The 15,225-nt window shown below is 41.0% G+C and overlaps 1 protein-coding gene across 3 annotated transcripts in view; it reads right to left on the bottom strand.

The window, feature by feature from the left end:
- ALDH18A1 (aldehyde dehydrogenase 18 family member A1) overlaps positions 1-15,225 on the bottom strand; it is a 51,208-nt gene that overhangs the window by 15,829 nt on the left and 20,154 nt on the right. For 2 of the 3 annotated variants that reach the window (XM_055254392.2, XM_055254439.2), the window contains 6 exons: positions 12,314-12,472; positions 11,782-11,872; positions 7,167-7,291; positions 6,241-6,385; positions 5,503-5,576; positions 3,844-3,937 (listed from right to left, as the gene is read on the bottom strand). In XM_055254392.2, coding sequence (XP_055110367.2) covers positions 3,844-3,937; positions 5,503-5,576; positions 6,241-6,385; positions 7,167-7,291; positions 11,782-11,872; positions 12,314-12,472 — 688 coding nt within the window. The remainder of the gene's footprint in view (positions 1-3,843; positions 3,938-5,502; positions 5,577-6,240; positions 6,386-7,166; positions 7,292-11,781; positions 11,873-12,313; positions 12,473-15,225) is intronic. The other variant, XM_055254423.2, reaches the window with a different exon arrangement.

Raw genomic sequence — 15,225 nt, 5'->3', positions numbered from 1 at the left:
CAACCTCTGCCTTCTGGGTTCAAGCGATTCTCCCACCTCAGCCTTCTTAGTAGCTGGGACTACAGGCACGCACCACCAGGCCTGGCTTATTTTTGTAGAGATGGGGTTTCACCAGGTTGGCCAGGCTGATCTTGAACTCCTCACCTCAAGTGATCCACCGGCCTCGACCTCCCAAAGTGCTGGAATTACAAGTGCGAGCCACCATGCCTGGCCCAGCTGATGTGTCTTGATGTTTTACTGAACATGTGGGATTGCATTAGGAACAGACTCGGGAAGACAATGATATGCCACTTAAACTGTTTTTCTTGGGGGTCCGTTTGGCAATACATAACATCATGTAAAGCTGTGTACCCTGATACCCTTTGTCCCAGCAATTTCAGTTTCAGAAATTTATCATTTGTATGAATAGGTAGGCATGTAATGAAGATACTTACCATGGCATTTTTGTAATACTGAGAAATTGAATTCTATCTAAATATTCAGACAATGGTTTATAATTCAGTTATTATAAATAATATATCTAGGTTCACTGACAGGGAGAGCTGTCTAGGATATAGTCTACAAAAAAGGCAAGCTATAAAACAGCATGTATGATATGATCCTATTTATCAAACACTGCACATATATGTGTGCACAGGAAGAAATCTGGAACGCATCCAGAATAGTAATAATCTCTTTCCATATTATTTTTTTATAATGAGTGAATTATTTTTATAATCAGAACCAACAAAGATGTTTTCTTCTAAAATAAAATGTTAAATATTTTGGGAAGGAGAACAGAATTTTAAAAAAGAAAACGTTTTTTCTTTTTTTCTTTTAGAGACAGGGTCTCAGTGTGTCGCCTAGGCTAGAGTGCAGTGGTGCAATAACAGCTCATTGCAGCCTTGAACTCTGGGGCTCAAGTGATCCTCCTGCTTCAGTCTCCAGAGTAGCTAGAACTACAGGCATGTATCACTATGGCTGGCTAATTTTAAAACATATTTTGTAGAGATAGGGGTCTCACTATGTTGCCCAGGCTGGTCTCGAACTCCTGGGCTAAAGTGATCCTTCTGTCTCCACTTCCCAAAGTGCTGGGATTACAGGCATGAGCGACCATGCTTGGCCGAAAAAAAATAGAATTATGGCAAGCTCATATGCAGAATTTTCTTTATTTTTTAATTTTTTTGAGACGGAGTCTCGCTCTGTCGCCCAGGCTGGAGTGCAGTGGCGCGATCTCAGCTCACTGCAAGCTCCGCCTCCCGGGTTCAGGTCACTCTCCTGCCTCAGCCTCCCAAGTAGCTGGGACTACAGGCGCCTGCCACCACGCCTGGCTAAGTTTTTGTATTTTTAGTAGAGACAGGGTTTCACCGTATTAGCCAGGATGGTCTCCATCTCCTGACCTTGTGATCTGCCCACCTCGGCCTCCCAAAGTGCTGGGATTACAGGCGTGAGCCACTGCACCCTGCCCAGAATTTTCTTTAAAAACAGTAGTATGCATGGTGTGATTCCCTCTCTCCACACACAAACATGTACGTACATATTCATATATATACATGTATATACTCAGGAAGACCATTTGAAACAACGTATCACAAATCATTACTGTGGTCAATGTTGAGATTACAAAAATTTTCCCTTTCCTTTCTTTACAGTCACAGCCACCAAGATAAAATAATAAAAGCATTTCCGCCTTGGGGGGAAGCAACTGACCTTACATTAAGAAAAAAAATTAAACCATCTTTCTACCAACCAATCATATAAATTAATTAATTTTCTTTACTTTTCCCCATATGCTAAAAAAACAAGTTTTAATTATAGTGTATGTTAAATGTTACATCCTAGCTTTTCACCTCACAACGCAAGTACATTTTCCATGTTGCAAAAATTATCTTAATTACTACTAAATATTCCATTAATCTGATACAGCTGAATGCACTTAACCACACCTACGTTATTAAATGCTCAGCTTGTTTCCAGTTTTTCAGTGTGATAAATCTTGCTCTAAGAATCTTTAGATAAAGAGCTATTTTCTTTCTTTCTTTTTTTTTTTTTTTTTGAGATGGAGTCTTGCTCTGCTGCTCAGGCTGGAGTGCAGTAGCGCAATCTCGGCTCACTGCAACCTCTGCCTCCTAGGTTCAAGTGATTCTCCTGCCTCAGCCACCCGAGTAGCTGGGATTACAAATGTGAGCTATCACGGCTGGCTTTTTTTTTTTTGAAATGGAGTTTTGCTCTTGTTTCCCAGGCTGGAGTGCAATGGTGCCACCTCAGCTCATGGCGACCTCCGCCTCCCGAGTTCAAGAGATACTCCTTCCTCAGCCTCCTGAGTAGCTGGGATTACAGGCATGTGCCACCACGGCCAGCTAATTTTGTATTTTTAGTAGAGATGAGGTTTCTCCATGTTGGTCAGGCTGGTCTTGAGCTCCCAACCTCAGGTGATCCGCCCACCTCGGCCTCCCAAAGTGCTGGGATTACAGGCGTGAGCCACTGCGCCCAGCTGTAATTTTTGTATTTTTATAGAGACGAGGTTTCACCATATTGGCCAGGCTGGTCTCGAACTCATGATCTCAGGTGATCCGCCCACCTTGGCCTCTCAAAGTGCTGGGATTACAGGCGTGAGCCACTGCGCCTGGTCTAAAGACCTATTTTCTTTACAAATAGTTTTTGCGGATAAATTCCCCGAACTGGGATTGCTAAACGATGCTCATGTACACCCAGGGCTTTATCCTTAACGCACTGTGTGTCCTTATGCATGTTCAGAGAGATATAGCTGGGATCAGGAGTCAAAGCAATGCCAACAACAAGCTGTGGAACGTCGGGCAACAACAGCTTTACCCTCTGTGGGTCTTAATTCTTTTACTTTAAATTAATGAGTGGATAGTATCAAAGATTTCTTCCAGTTCTGAAAATCTATTTTACGTTTTGTAATACTATAAAAATGAGATGTAAATTCTAGAGGAAGTTCTAAAACAATGGTTCAAAAATGTTTTAAGGAATGAAAGTAATGTTGTTGAACCTTGCAAAATTTCTTTGAAAGAAACACCATTAATATGGATGTTCAAGATAATGCAAAGGAAATTCAAAACCCCATGAAATCAATCCCTATTATTTTAAGGGGGAAAAGACAGAATTAAGAAAAAGAAGAGAAAGAGTCAGGGCCCTGACTCTCTACATGTCTAGGTGTTCGCAATGTGAATTCAACATCTCATTTTACCATTAGCATCTCAAGGGTATTTCTGGATGGCACCTGGTGCTAACTCAGGGAAGACAAAAGACTGGTTAATTAACTAAGAAACAAGCTATCTTTCTTCACAGTCTGCACAAACTATTTCTACAACTCTTTCACATGTACAGTCCATCTGTGTTTAAATCCTGGTCCATCACTGACCATATGGCTTTGGGCAAGTGACAACTTCTCTGAGCTTCAGTTCCCTTCTCTGTCAAATGGGGATAATAAGTAGTAGCTATCTTAGAGGCACTATGTTATGAAGATTAAATGACGTCCTGACTGCATAGCCCTTAGCACAGTGCCTGTCAATACAGAAAGGCCTCAATAAATGTTAGCTGTTAGCTGAATGTCTTAAGCAGTGGGGTTCTCAATCTTGCTCTTTTTTGTCCTGACCGCCATAGTAGCCACAGCTTTTGACCTGTGGGGAATGAAAAAAACTCCTCTGGGGGTTGTACTAAAGTATCTGGGGAAGGAGAATAACAGCCACCCACCTACCCTCAATAGAAATGATACATAATGTACAATTTCTTTTATAACAATCCTTATCTTTAGGCAGACATAAGAATTATTAGTAAAATTAAAAACCAAAATAACGCACACCCCTCCACAACATTGACTCTAAATTGCCTGGTCTTTACCCTCTGCCTCCTCCAAGTCTTTTTTGTTGGCTAACAGGATCTCATCACGCTGGTCCGTCAACAGATCAGCCAGATGATGGATAATTTCTGCTCTCTAGAAGAAAGGTACACCATTAAAAAAACAGAGATGTTAATCCAAGAAGAATGCACACCACAGTTTTTAAACCTGCTCTTCTGAGAGTGCCAGGCCTTACTCTCACATCCACAGTCATCACCAGCTGAAATCTCCTGACTTCCCATCACTTATTCCCACCACTGCTCCCCTTATTTCTTCCTTCCTCTCTCACTGCCAACCTCTAGGTCACTTCTTACTTTTCCTCCTTTTTTTTTTCTTATGACTCCTGATTATTATAATTAGCAAACCATGGCTAATTATAATAATCAGGAGTCATAAGAAAAAAAAGGGGGGGAAGGGGCATGATGGATACAATCTGTAGGAGATTGTATAATCTGTAGGAGATTATGTAACTGTACAGGGGCCAGTACTTTGAACTAACATGTTACATAGAGTCTTACATATTTAATATCATTAGTTAGTTTATTTCCAGGTAAGTTTTTACATATGGTTCTTCCTTGTAAATTATTTATTTATTTTTATTTTTATTTTTTTTTTTTTTGAGACGGAGTCTTGCTCTGTTGCCCAGGCTGGAGTGCAGTGGCGCGATCTTGGCTCACTGCAAGCTCCGCCTCCTGGGTTCACGCCATTCTCCTGCCTCAGCCTCTCCGAGTAGCTGGGACTACAGGCGCCCGCCACCATGCCTGGCTAATTTTTTTTTTTTGTATTTTTAGTAGAGACGGGGTTTCACTGTGGTCTCGATCTCCTGACCTCGTGATCCGCCTGCCTCGGCCTCCCAAAGTGCTGGGATTACAGGCTTGAGCCACCGCGCCTGGCCTTGTAAATTATTTATTTAATGCATTTAATCAAAGTGAAAAAATTCAGTCCTAGGTACTTGAAGACACCCCAAGCCTGACCCTGCTAGATTAAGAATGTGGCAAATCAGTATGCTGATTATTGGAGGAGCAGAGGGAAGTGGTTTGAAAGGGAAGCTAGGCTCCTCCTTTGCTTTCCTTTCTCTGCCATTGGAGTTACTTTCTCTTTTCTCAGCCCAAAGGATTCACTAGTATAAACCCACATACATCTTCACTCTCAAATCCATCCTTGACAACATAACCCCTGGGGGACTAGCTACCAGCTTCTACTTGACCTCCTCACCACTTCCAGCCTCATCATGTCTGCTACTTAGACTAATTCAAGCCAGACAGGTCAGGGCTACCAACTATGGAGCAGGCTCTCGAGCTTCCCATCTTCTAGGCAAGTCAAGGGATTTGGAATGGGTTGGGATAAGTAATTTTCCCACATTTCCATGCCCAGTATGTGGCAGAATTAGGTAACCTTCCTAATCTCATCATTTTTATGATGCTTTTGATCAAAACATCATAGTGATGAAAAGTTATGTTGGGCCTCTGTTTATAAAAGATAAAATGGAAAATAAAATTAAGAAAAAGAAAAAAGGCAGAGCAAATCTGAATCAGACTTGTAACTCAGATAACTCTGTGGCTCACTAGGAATAAAGATGGAGTCAGCAGGTTTGACTCCTGTAACCATACAGCATGACTCACTCTGAAAACTATAACAATATTATCACCTAAGGTTATTACCTGCTCAGGTTCCAAGGTGGCCAACATCCTTCCTCCAGATCGAGCCATTTCTCCCTGCTGCTCAACAGTAGGGCCTGCAAGAATATGTGCAAATATCAGGTCATGGTCACCTTTGTTCTCTCTCTAGTTCTACTACTAGAGAGAGAACTACCAGCACATGCACAAGCTCATCACGCCCACAGAAGGAACACATGATGTCTTGGTATGCTTGTTTCACACAGGGGATCACCATGACCCATACAATAGCAAAAGAACGTGCCAGATTCACTCAGGTATAAACACAGGAACTTGCCTGTATTTCTCGGGCAGACAATATACTTTGTTTTCTAGAATTCTTCTGAATTCCACTTCGGCGATATTTTTTAATGTGTTTACACTTCTGAATGCAGATTATGAGGCAATTCTGTCCTTTGTGAACGCTCGAGAGCACATACTGTATCATATGCATCTTTGCATCTCCAGTGCTTATTAGCACCTGGCATCTAACATAGGCCTAGCAAATGTTTCTTGAGAAAATCAACGCTTCTATATTTTAACCGAGTGATTTTGCAGAGAATAGGTCTAGCTAGGCAGGTTAGATAGAATTTCGCAAAAGCAAAGCAAAATCCGATTTTGCAAATAGCGTTCAAAACAATGCCATATTTCATAATATTAGTATATCAATTTTGTGATCTCTAACTAAGCCAGGTGTCACTAGTTTCCATCACAGGCCTTGGGACCTTATGAAGAACTATTTACCTGCAGGCTTTACTTCTGAAAAGAAGGTACCAACTTTCTTCCCCTCCACGATGTCTGTGATGACGTGCCCAGACACCTTTGGGTGGGTTCCGTTGGCAATAACAACAGAAGTGCCACCTTGCAAAGCCCAGAGGGCTGCTTTCACCTAATGAGACAGGTTAGATCCAGTAAAGATGAGATTCAGACCTATTCACCCACATTTTAAACTTGCAAAAAGATATGAAACACAAGTTGATATTGAACAACTTAAGTATATGAGAGAATGTTTTTAGAAGCTTAGAAGCTCTGAAAACACATAACAGCTCACACACTTTCCAGCTCAACCTTGGCATGTGTTACTTAAAGGTAAACCAACCTATCCTTTGTTTCCAGTCTGTTCTCTCTTCAGTCTCTCTAGTATGGGACTCATAACTTCTACATATGATTTACTGTGCCTCAACTTAGAAACAACTAAGTAGACCAACCGGCTGGAGTTTGACCAGAGTCTGATCTTGAGCACTTTTGGTTTTCCTAAGTGGGGGTCTTGCCCTCATCTGTGCTGTTGATACATATGATGCCGTACCTTAGGGGTATAACTTCTAAGAACAATTAATGGGACACAATTTTTGAAAGATTTCATCAAGAAGTATTTGAACTGATAAATGAGAGATTTATGAATTATGAAAAATATATAGGCCCTGCCCTTGCAGAGTTTACCACATGCACACATTGTTCATATAATATTAATGAGAAAACCCACATACACAGACATAACTAAATGTTGGAATGCAACACTCATTAAATCTGTATTTAGGTATGTACATATTTAAGTGCGTATGTGCCTACTATCTGAACCATTAACCCCCAAATAATTACAAAAGTAAAAAGGATACAATATAGTTTGGGCTTTAAAATTGTTATAGGCAGTTAAGGCACCAGATTCTTACCTTGGCTTCCATGCCACCCATTCCCACTCTGGACTTGGTTCCAAATGTCACAGACTGCTGATCTCCAGGATAAAATATATCAATAAGCTTTGCATCATCTGACCCTGGGGGGCTGTCAAAAAGGCCTAAAAAATAGACAAGAGTCAGTAATACTGCTTTGATGGAAGTGTCTCCAAGACAGGCCTCCCCAGGGCACCTGCCAATCACTCTGTACTTTACTCATCCAAATGAATTCCACTGCACTACCACCTGCTTTAACCAGAAAAAGAGAACAAAGGATTTGACACTGATAAACAGCTCCAGGAAGACTCACCTTACATATTTCTATAACCTGGCTTAATAAATAAATGTTTCCCAACATCAGACCATGGCCATATCCTCGGCACAACATTTATTGGCCCTGCCCCTATTCCTGGCAAGGTGTCCTTAATTCTGCCATTGCTACTTATGATGCTGTGCTTTAAGGACAGAACTGAAAAAGAAGGGTGGCTATTGCAGAAACGGCACAGCGGCCATATACTGTTTAATGTGATTATTTCCAAGCAGGATGAAATGAAACAGAGGTACTCATTAACTCTCACAGTACCCTTTGAAACAGTCACTAATTTACATTCCCAGTTTTATGAGTGAGTCACTGTAGAGGTTAGGCTGAGTCAACAGGAGAGTGCATGACTCTTGGCATTCAGTCTGGATTTATTACCAGAAAGTGTATGTCCCTTTTATAACTAAGTGGAGTGACATAAAATAGTTACCTGAAACGTTACATGCATACAATCCAAGAAGAAAAATCCTCAAAATTTCACTTTGAAAAAGAGTAAGTAGGAGCTTGGACAAGAAAAAGTAGGGGTAAGAAAGGGCTGAGAAACTGGAGTTAAATCAAGACCTAAAGCGGACACAGATGGGGAGGCTGGGGACTGGCTGAAGGACATTTTGGGTGGTGATTTTTCTGGTTTCAAGTTACTGCTTTTCCTGTGCTATAATATACCTCTCCCCTCTATTATTCCAAACCTTTAAGACAATCTTGCTACATACTACCTCTCTGCGGGAGTAAGTAAATCAGGGAAGTGAGGAAATCAATGCCCATCGTAGAGCAAAGCAGTGGCAACCATAAGCAGTGCAAATTATTACAGGAAAAGAAAAAATAACCTTTCACAATCTGTCAGTCTCAACCCACTACTCCACAGCTCTCCAGGATTTGGGATTAGGATCTTCCCAGAAGATATAGTGCTATGAGATCACAGAGTTAGATTTGGAAGCTGTTTCAGTTTCATATATTAGTATAGGAAAGACTGGACAATTCTAGCCAAACCTCCTCCAAAGACAGTGAGGGGCTCCTAGCATTCTGATAATGTGCCTACTCCTTTTTTCCCCTTGCCCCACCAAGAGCATAGTTAAAATTCAGATACTGTTCTAAAAAATCAACACTCAGTAGAAAACGAATTAGGATAATTACAATAAGAATGCCAGTCTACCAATGACCTGATTTTGGTGCTTGAAGCTGCATCAAAACGATTTGCTAGAGTCTTGTTCAAACTGGGTTTTATAAATTAATCTCGAAACCTTACTTTTTTTTTTTTTTTACCTTGTCAAGCAGTATAAGAGAAAAGAGTGTGGCTTTTTTAATTGAACAGACTCAGATTTGAAACTGGCCTCTGTCAAGCACTTGCTATGTGACTTTAGATATACCATTTAATAGATCTGAATTTAATTTTAAATTAAATTAAAAAAATTATTTCTTCTTCTTTCCCCCCTCCTCTCCCGACAGGGTCTCTGTTTTTGTCACTCAGGCTGCAGTGCAGTAGCATGATCACAGTTGACTGCAGCCTCAACTACCTGGGCTCAAGTGATCTTACTGCCTCAGCCCTCCCAAGTAGCTGGGATTACAGGCATGTGCCGCTGTGCCCAGCTTGAACCTAATTTTTAATTTCTTCATCTGTAAAACTGGGTTAGCCTACCTATTACCTACTTTGTAGGGTTGCTATAAAGACTGAATAAATTACATTTATCAAGCACCTAGCACACTATGTGCTCATACTAGAAATTCAATAAAAATCTGCTGATTGGCCAGGCGCCATGGCTCACGCCTGTAATCCCAGTGCTTTGGGAGGCCAAGGCAGGAGGATCACGAGGTGAGGAGTTCAAGACCAGCCTGGCCAACGTGGTGAAACCCCTTCTCTACTAAAAATACAAAAATTAGCCAGGCGTGGTAGTGCGCGCCTGTAATCCCAGCTACTAGGGAGGCTGAGATAGGAGAATCGCTTGAACCCCGGCGGCAGAGGTTGCAGTGAGCCGACATCGTGCCACTGCACTCCAGCCTGGGTGACAGAGCAAGACTCCATCTGGGGCTGGTGGGGGGATGAATAAATAGAAAACTTGTTGATTAACCAAAATGCCTTTTTTCTCCAGGGTGGCTCACACTTACCCCAACTTAGCTGTTCCTATCCTAGGACTTCAAATTACAGTGGATAACACAGGACTAAGACTTCTTACAGGTAAAGATACTGACATGTAGGTGTCGTATCTCTGACTTTCCACATGGGCAGAGACAGATCAATTCATCTATGTCTACCCCTGCCTCCACTAGGTAGTCCCTGCCCTTACCTCACAACTGCTTGAGCGTAAAACAGAGAACAGGTCCTGCCATGTTAACCTGCCTTGGTGTGGGCTGGGAATTAAGTAAAGGTTTTCTAACCTTCTGGGAATGTTAACAGGGGACTTTTGGAATCCTAGATTTTGGACACAGCTACTATATTTCTTATGAGTCAGACTGTGAAATGGAAATAGCTTAAGAAACCTTGAGAAGAGTGAATGGAAAGACATATTAGAGCCAAGAGTGGCCCCTCCAGGAAGAAGGGAACAGCAGAGAACAGAGTAACATATAAGAATATGGTACCCACATAGACTAGACTTCTACAGTGGCTCCAACTTAAAACAATCTGTCCTAACAAAGAAAAAAAACAAAAAACAGAAAACAAAATAAAGCAAAACAAAACAAAAACAAAAAAAATCCACAATCTGTCCTATGGTTTACATTAAAAACTGAAAGTAATCAAAACCACAATAAGATATTACTTCACACCCATTAGGATGGCTATAATAAAAAAGGCAGATAAAAACAACTCAATAGGCTGGGCGCGGTGGCTCACACCTGTAATCCCAGCACTTTGGGAGGCTGAGGCGGGTGGATCACAAGGTCAGGAGTTCAAGACCAGCCTGGCCCAAATGGTGAAACCCTGTCTCTACTAAATACACAAAAATTAGCCAGGTGTGGTGGCAGGCGCCTGTAATCCCAGCTACTCGGGAGGCTGAGGCAGGAGAATCGCTTGGGAGGTGGAGGTTGCAGTGAGCTGATATTGTGCCATTACACTCCTGCCTGAGTGACAGGATAAGACTCCGCCTCAAAAAAAAAAAAAAAAAAACAAAAACTGAATGACAGCAATGATGTAAACACATTAGAACCTTCATACAATGCTGGTGAGAATGTGAAATGGTACAGCTACTTTGGAAAACAGTCTAGTAGTTCCTCAAAAGTCTTTTAAACAGAGTTACCATATGACCCTGCAATTCTACTCATAGGTGAAATAAAAACCTGTTCACACAAAAACGTGTCATGAATGTTCATAGCTAATGTCCGTCAGTTGATGAAACGATAAATAAAACATGGTATATCCAGAGTGGAATATTATTCAGCAATAAAAACAAATGAAGTATTGACACATGCTGTAAAATGGATAAACCTTGAAAACATGCTAAGTGAAAAAAGCCAGTCACAAAGGCCCACCATAGTATATGATGCCATTTAAATAAAATGACCAGAACAGGTTAATCCATAGAAACAGAAAGTATACTGGAGACTGCCTAGGGATGGGGGGTTTGGGTAGAAGTGGGGAGTGACTGCTAATGGTTATGGAGTTTCTTATTTGGGTGATGAAAGGGAAAGTGTTCTACAGATGACTGTGGTTTTGGTTGCACAATTATGTGAATATACTAAAAATCTCTGAATTGTAAACTTTTATTTATTGATTTATTTCTAAGAGAGGGTCTCGCTCTGTAACCCAGGCTGGAGTGCAGTGGCACGATAACAGCTCACTGCAGCCTGGAACTCCCAAGTCCAAGTGATCCTTCTGCCTCAGCCCTGAGTAGCTGGAACCGCAGGTGCATACCACCATGTCCAGCTGACTTTTCTATTTTTTGTAGAAACAGGGACTCACTATATTACCCAGGTTGATCTCGAACTCCCGGGCTCAAGTGATCCTCCTGCTTTGGCCTCCCAAAGTGTTGGGATTATAGGTGTGAGCCACCATGCCAGGACAGAATTGTAAACTTCAAATAAGTGAATTGTATGGTATGTGAATTACATCTCCATAAAGCTGTTATTTAAGAAAAACAACTGAAAGCACCTGGAAGTAACATTTCAGGATTCAAACGACATCTCTTAGACTCACCCACCCTGTTTTGAGTCATAAAAGCCCTTTGTCAGAACATATGGCTAATGATCTATAGCAAAAAAACATCAAAACATCAGAGGGACTCAAAGAAAGAGGGAAACTCACGTGCTCACATATGTAGCATTTAAAACAAAGGGCAAATAAAAGAAAAAAGCATTACTTTGTACCTTCTACATCTGAAAGAACAATCAAGAGATCAGTTTTCATTTCCACAGCCAGTCGGGCAGCCAGGCTATCATTATCTTTAACACTAATAACCTAGAATGCAGATTAAAAAGTCATAAGTGAGTGAGCTAAGCAGTCCAAAAAGAAATTCATGGAAGCACCCAGCCAAGCTCAGGCAAAACCAAGCTAGGATCAGGCAAAACCAATGAACCCAAATATGTAGATGACAGCTCTTGCAGGCCCCTTCTGTCTGCAAAACACACTGTCTACTGGCAATCCCTTTTCCAAACATGCAGTCTTCTAGCCACTGAAATATACAAGCCATGCTCATCGCACCATCTTAATTGACTATAGCACCTCACCCTGTTGAATGCAACCCCGAGTGCAGAAGAGCTTATGCAGTCATTGCTCCATGACAAGTTTCTCTCACAACTTTTCCATCTTGTTTATGCCAAACTTCCGGTGTTAGTGCATGCAGCATAGCATGGTGTTAGTGTCTCCAGCATGCTAAATCCTTAGAAATACTTTACCCACATTTACCCCCTGCAGGTCACTGTTGGGCTCAGCTGGGGGGACAACAGCATCATTTGTGTTGACAATGGGGACAATGTTCATTCTAAGGAGTTCATGAAGTGTTCCATTGAGGTTCCGGCGCTTCTGCTCATCATGGAAATCCAAATTGGTCACCAAAATCTAAAAGGATTAAATAGATGGAAAATGCATGAGGGAGAAAAATGCTAAACTTCCCAGTATACAAAAGACACTAAGAGTAGGGGAGTTAAACTTTAGGTTTCTGGGGCTCCATACAGATTAGAAGATTAGAATGAAATACACATTTCTGGGTGCTATCCAATTCTTTTTTTTTTTTTTTTGAGACAGGGTCTCACTCTGTCGCTCAGGCTGTAGTGCAGTGGCATAATCTCTGCTCACTGCAACCTCCACCTCCTGGGTTCAAGCAATTCTTATGCCTCAGCTTTCCAAGTAGCTAGGATTATAGGCACACGCAGCTAATTTTTGTATTTTTAGTACAGACGGGGTTTCGCCATGTTGGCCAGGCTGGTCTCGAACTCCTGGCCTCAAGTCATGGGATTACAGGTGTGATCCACTGCACCTGGCCCCAATTCTTGTAGAGATTAAAAAAAAAAATTACAATAATCTGAAAGATTTATTTAAGAATGTTCAAGACTTCTTGCAAAAGTACTTTAATCCCCAGAGAGCTACCAAATCCCAAAATGTCATCCTTTTACAAAATTAAGAATATTAATGTATATATTTTAGAGGGATACTGGGGGAATCAGTGATTATCCATTAATTTCTTTTCTTTCTTTTCTTTTTTTATAGAGAGGGTCTTGCTGTGTTGTCCAGGCTGGACTTGAACTCCTAGTCTCAAGTGATCCTCCCACCTCAGCCTCCTGAGTAACTGGGACTAAAGATGCACACCGCTGTGCCCCAGCAATTTCTAAAATATCTCTGTATCCTAGGATCTGATTCAGGGCCTGGCCATAGTAGGCCCTTAAATATTTGGCGAGTGAGTGAATAAATTATTTACCCTGCTTAGAAAAGTGTGTTAGACAAAATGGAATAGGGCTGTGTTGTCACTGCTCTTGCTCTGAAGCAGACTATTACTGGAGTTAACTAAGACTGTGTGTGAGCATGTGGGGTTAGTCTGAGAAACTTATGGAAGTTAGTCTTTAGTCACAAGCTGAAAGAGGAGCAGAACACAACTTGGTTCAAGGGAGGAGATGAGCATAAGGTGCTCAAAGGTAGAATGGAGAGCTGGGTGGTGGGCTGGTAAACAGCTCTGCTTTCTAGCTTGAATCAGAATTTTACACAATGTTTAGGAGAAAAAGATAAATGGGTAAATGGAGATAGCAAGAAACTAAATGGCAACAAACCTTGAGGCTCAACAATAAATAATGTAATCTCTAATGTTTACGGAAGAGGGTTCTTGCTATGTAGGGCAGGATGAGGTAGGGAAAGTTGGAAGCAAATAGTAAAGAAAGCAGGCACTGAAACAGTCAAAGTGAGGATGGTTAAGGGTCTGGCTATGGTAACTGAGAAGAATATAGCAATAAAACAGTAGCCTTAATGGTATATAAAACACAGGAAACATATATATAGAAAAATAATTCACTCACTCGATAAAAAATTTGTTGAGTACCTCTGAAATGCCAGGGTCTAGCTGCTGGAATGGAGAATAAGAATGTTGATGTCTCAGGGAAAAATAAAATGGAGCATATTTTTGAAAGGGAAGATCATGAACTCCTTTTCAGAAAAGCTTAGTGCTGTTGGACACAGGACTAGGTCAAAGCTGAACATATAGATTCTAGTCACGATGGTGAAAGATCAAACAATTAATATAAACCCGTGTGTAGGAGAGACAAGCAGGAGGTCTAAAGGTCCAGGAAAAATACCTGTCACCAAAATAGCTTCACAAACATGGCCTGGGGATCTCAGCATGAAGGTAGGAGATAAAGAGTCCCAAGAGGGAAAAGTACGTGTTTAGACAAGCACAATCTGTTGAGGGAAAATCAGTTTCCCTTCTATGAAGAAAAAACAAGCTGTTTTAAGTGTTTAAGTCCTTAACCTGGCAAACTACCTACTGGAAATTTTCAAAAGCCACTGATAATGGTCTTCTATATAGGATTACTGAAGAAAATAAGGAACCACAGGACAAGGTACAAAGGGCAAATATTTTCTGTGTGAGAGGAAAACCCAGGGATTGAAGCTTGTTGGGAACCAGAGGGGGCAGGGCTCTTCTTTCACTCAATGTAAATGGAAACAATGGCTGATGCTGCATGAACTCAATGCTACTGTCATTCAAAACAAAATAAAACAAAAACAAACTCTCAAAAAGTTTCATCCCAGGTAAAAACCAAACCAAAGCAAAACCATAGCTCCCTGACTTGAGCTTCCTCACCTGGCTCCAGGTACTTTGAAAAAATTAAAGACCAAAATTGTCATTGGACTGTGGAGAAGAGAAAGCAGATAATAAAGAAGAGTGATAGAAATAGAGATTTATATTATATTTATACTAAGAGAAAAAAAGCTAAGACTACAAAAGTGGGGTCCCCAGCCATAGGCAAGGGGACAAGTCCACGCCTTTCTGTTTTACCTCACTGACTTGAAGACACTCTGGTGTAATACCAGAACCTCACTGCGGGTACAAACAGGCAAATGATGGAGAAACAAAAAAAAAGTAACAGGAAATGAAGAAGCAAAACCTAAAACAATATATGTATATATAACAATATTACCTGTGTAAAATAACATCTGTGCATGTAGTGCACATGTAAAATAATATCCATAATATAAAATAACAGCTATTTTACATCTTTACAGATAAAGGAGTTTCAAAATAAAATAATTTGGGAGTTAGACTTTTTTTTCAGTTGTTTCCTGAAGTGACTGTTATTTAGATGTCTCTAGTGTGTGGCTGTACAGCT

The sequence above is a fragment of the Symphalangus syndactylus genome, chromosome 2, assembly GCF_028878055.3.
Source record: "Symphalangus syndactylus isolate Jambi chromosome 2, NHGRI_mSymSyn1-v2.1_pri, whole genome shotgun sequence".
Lineage (NCBI taxonomy): Eukaryota > Metazoa > Chordata > Mammalia > Primates > Hylobatidae > Symphalangus > Symphalangus syndactylus.
Note: the sequence above shows the minus strand (reverse complement) of the source record. Positions and strands in the feature narration are given on the sequence as shown.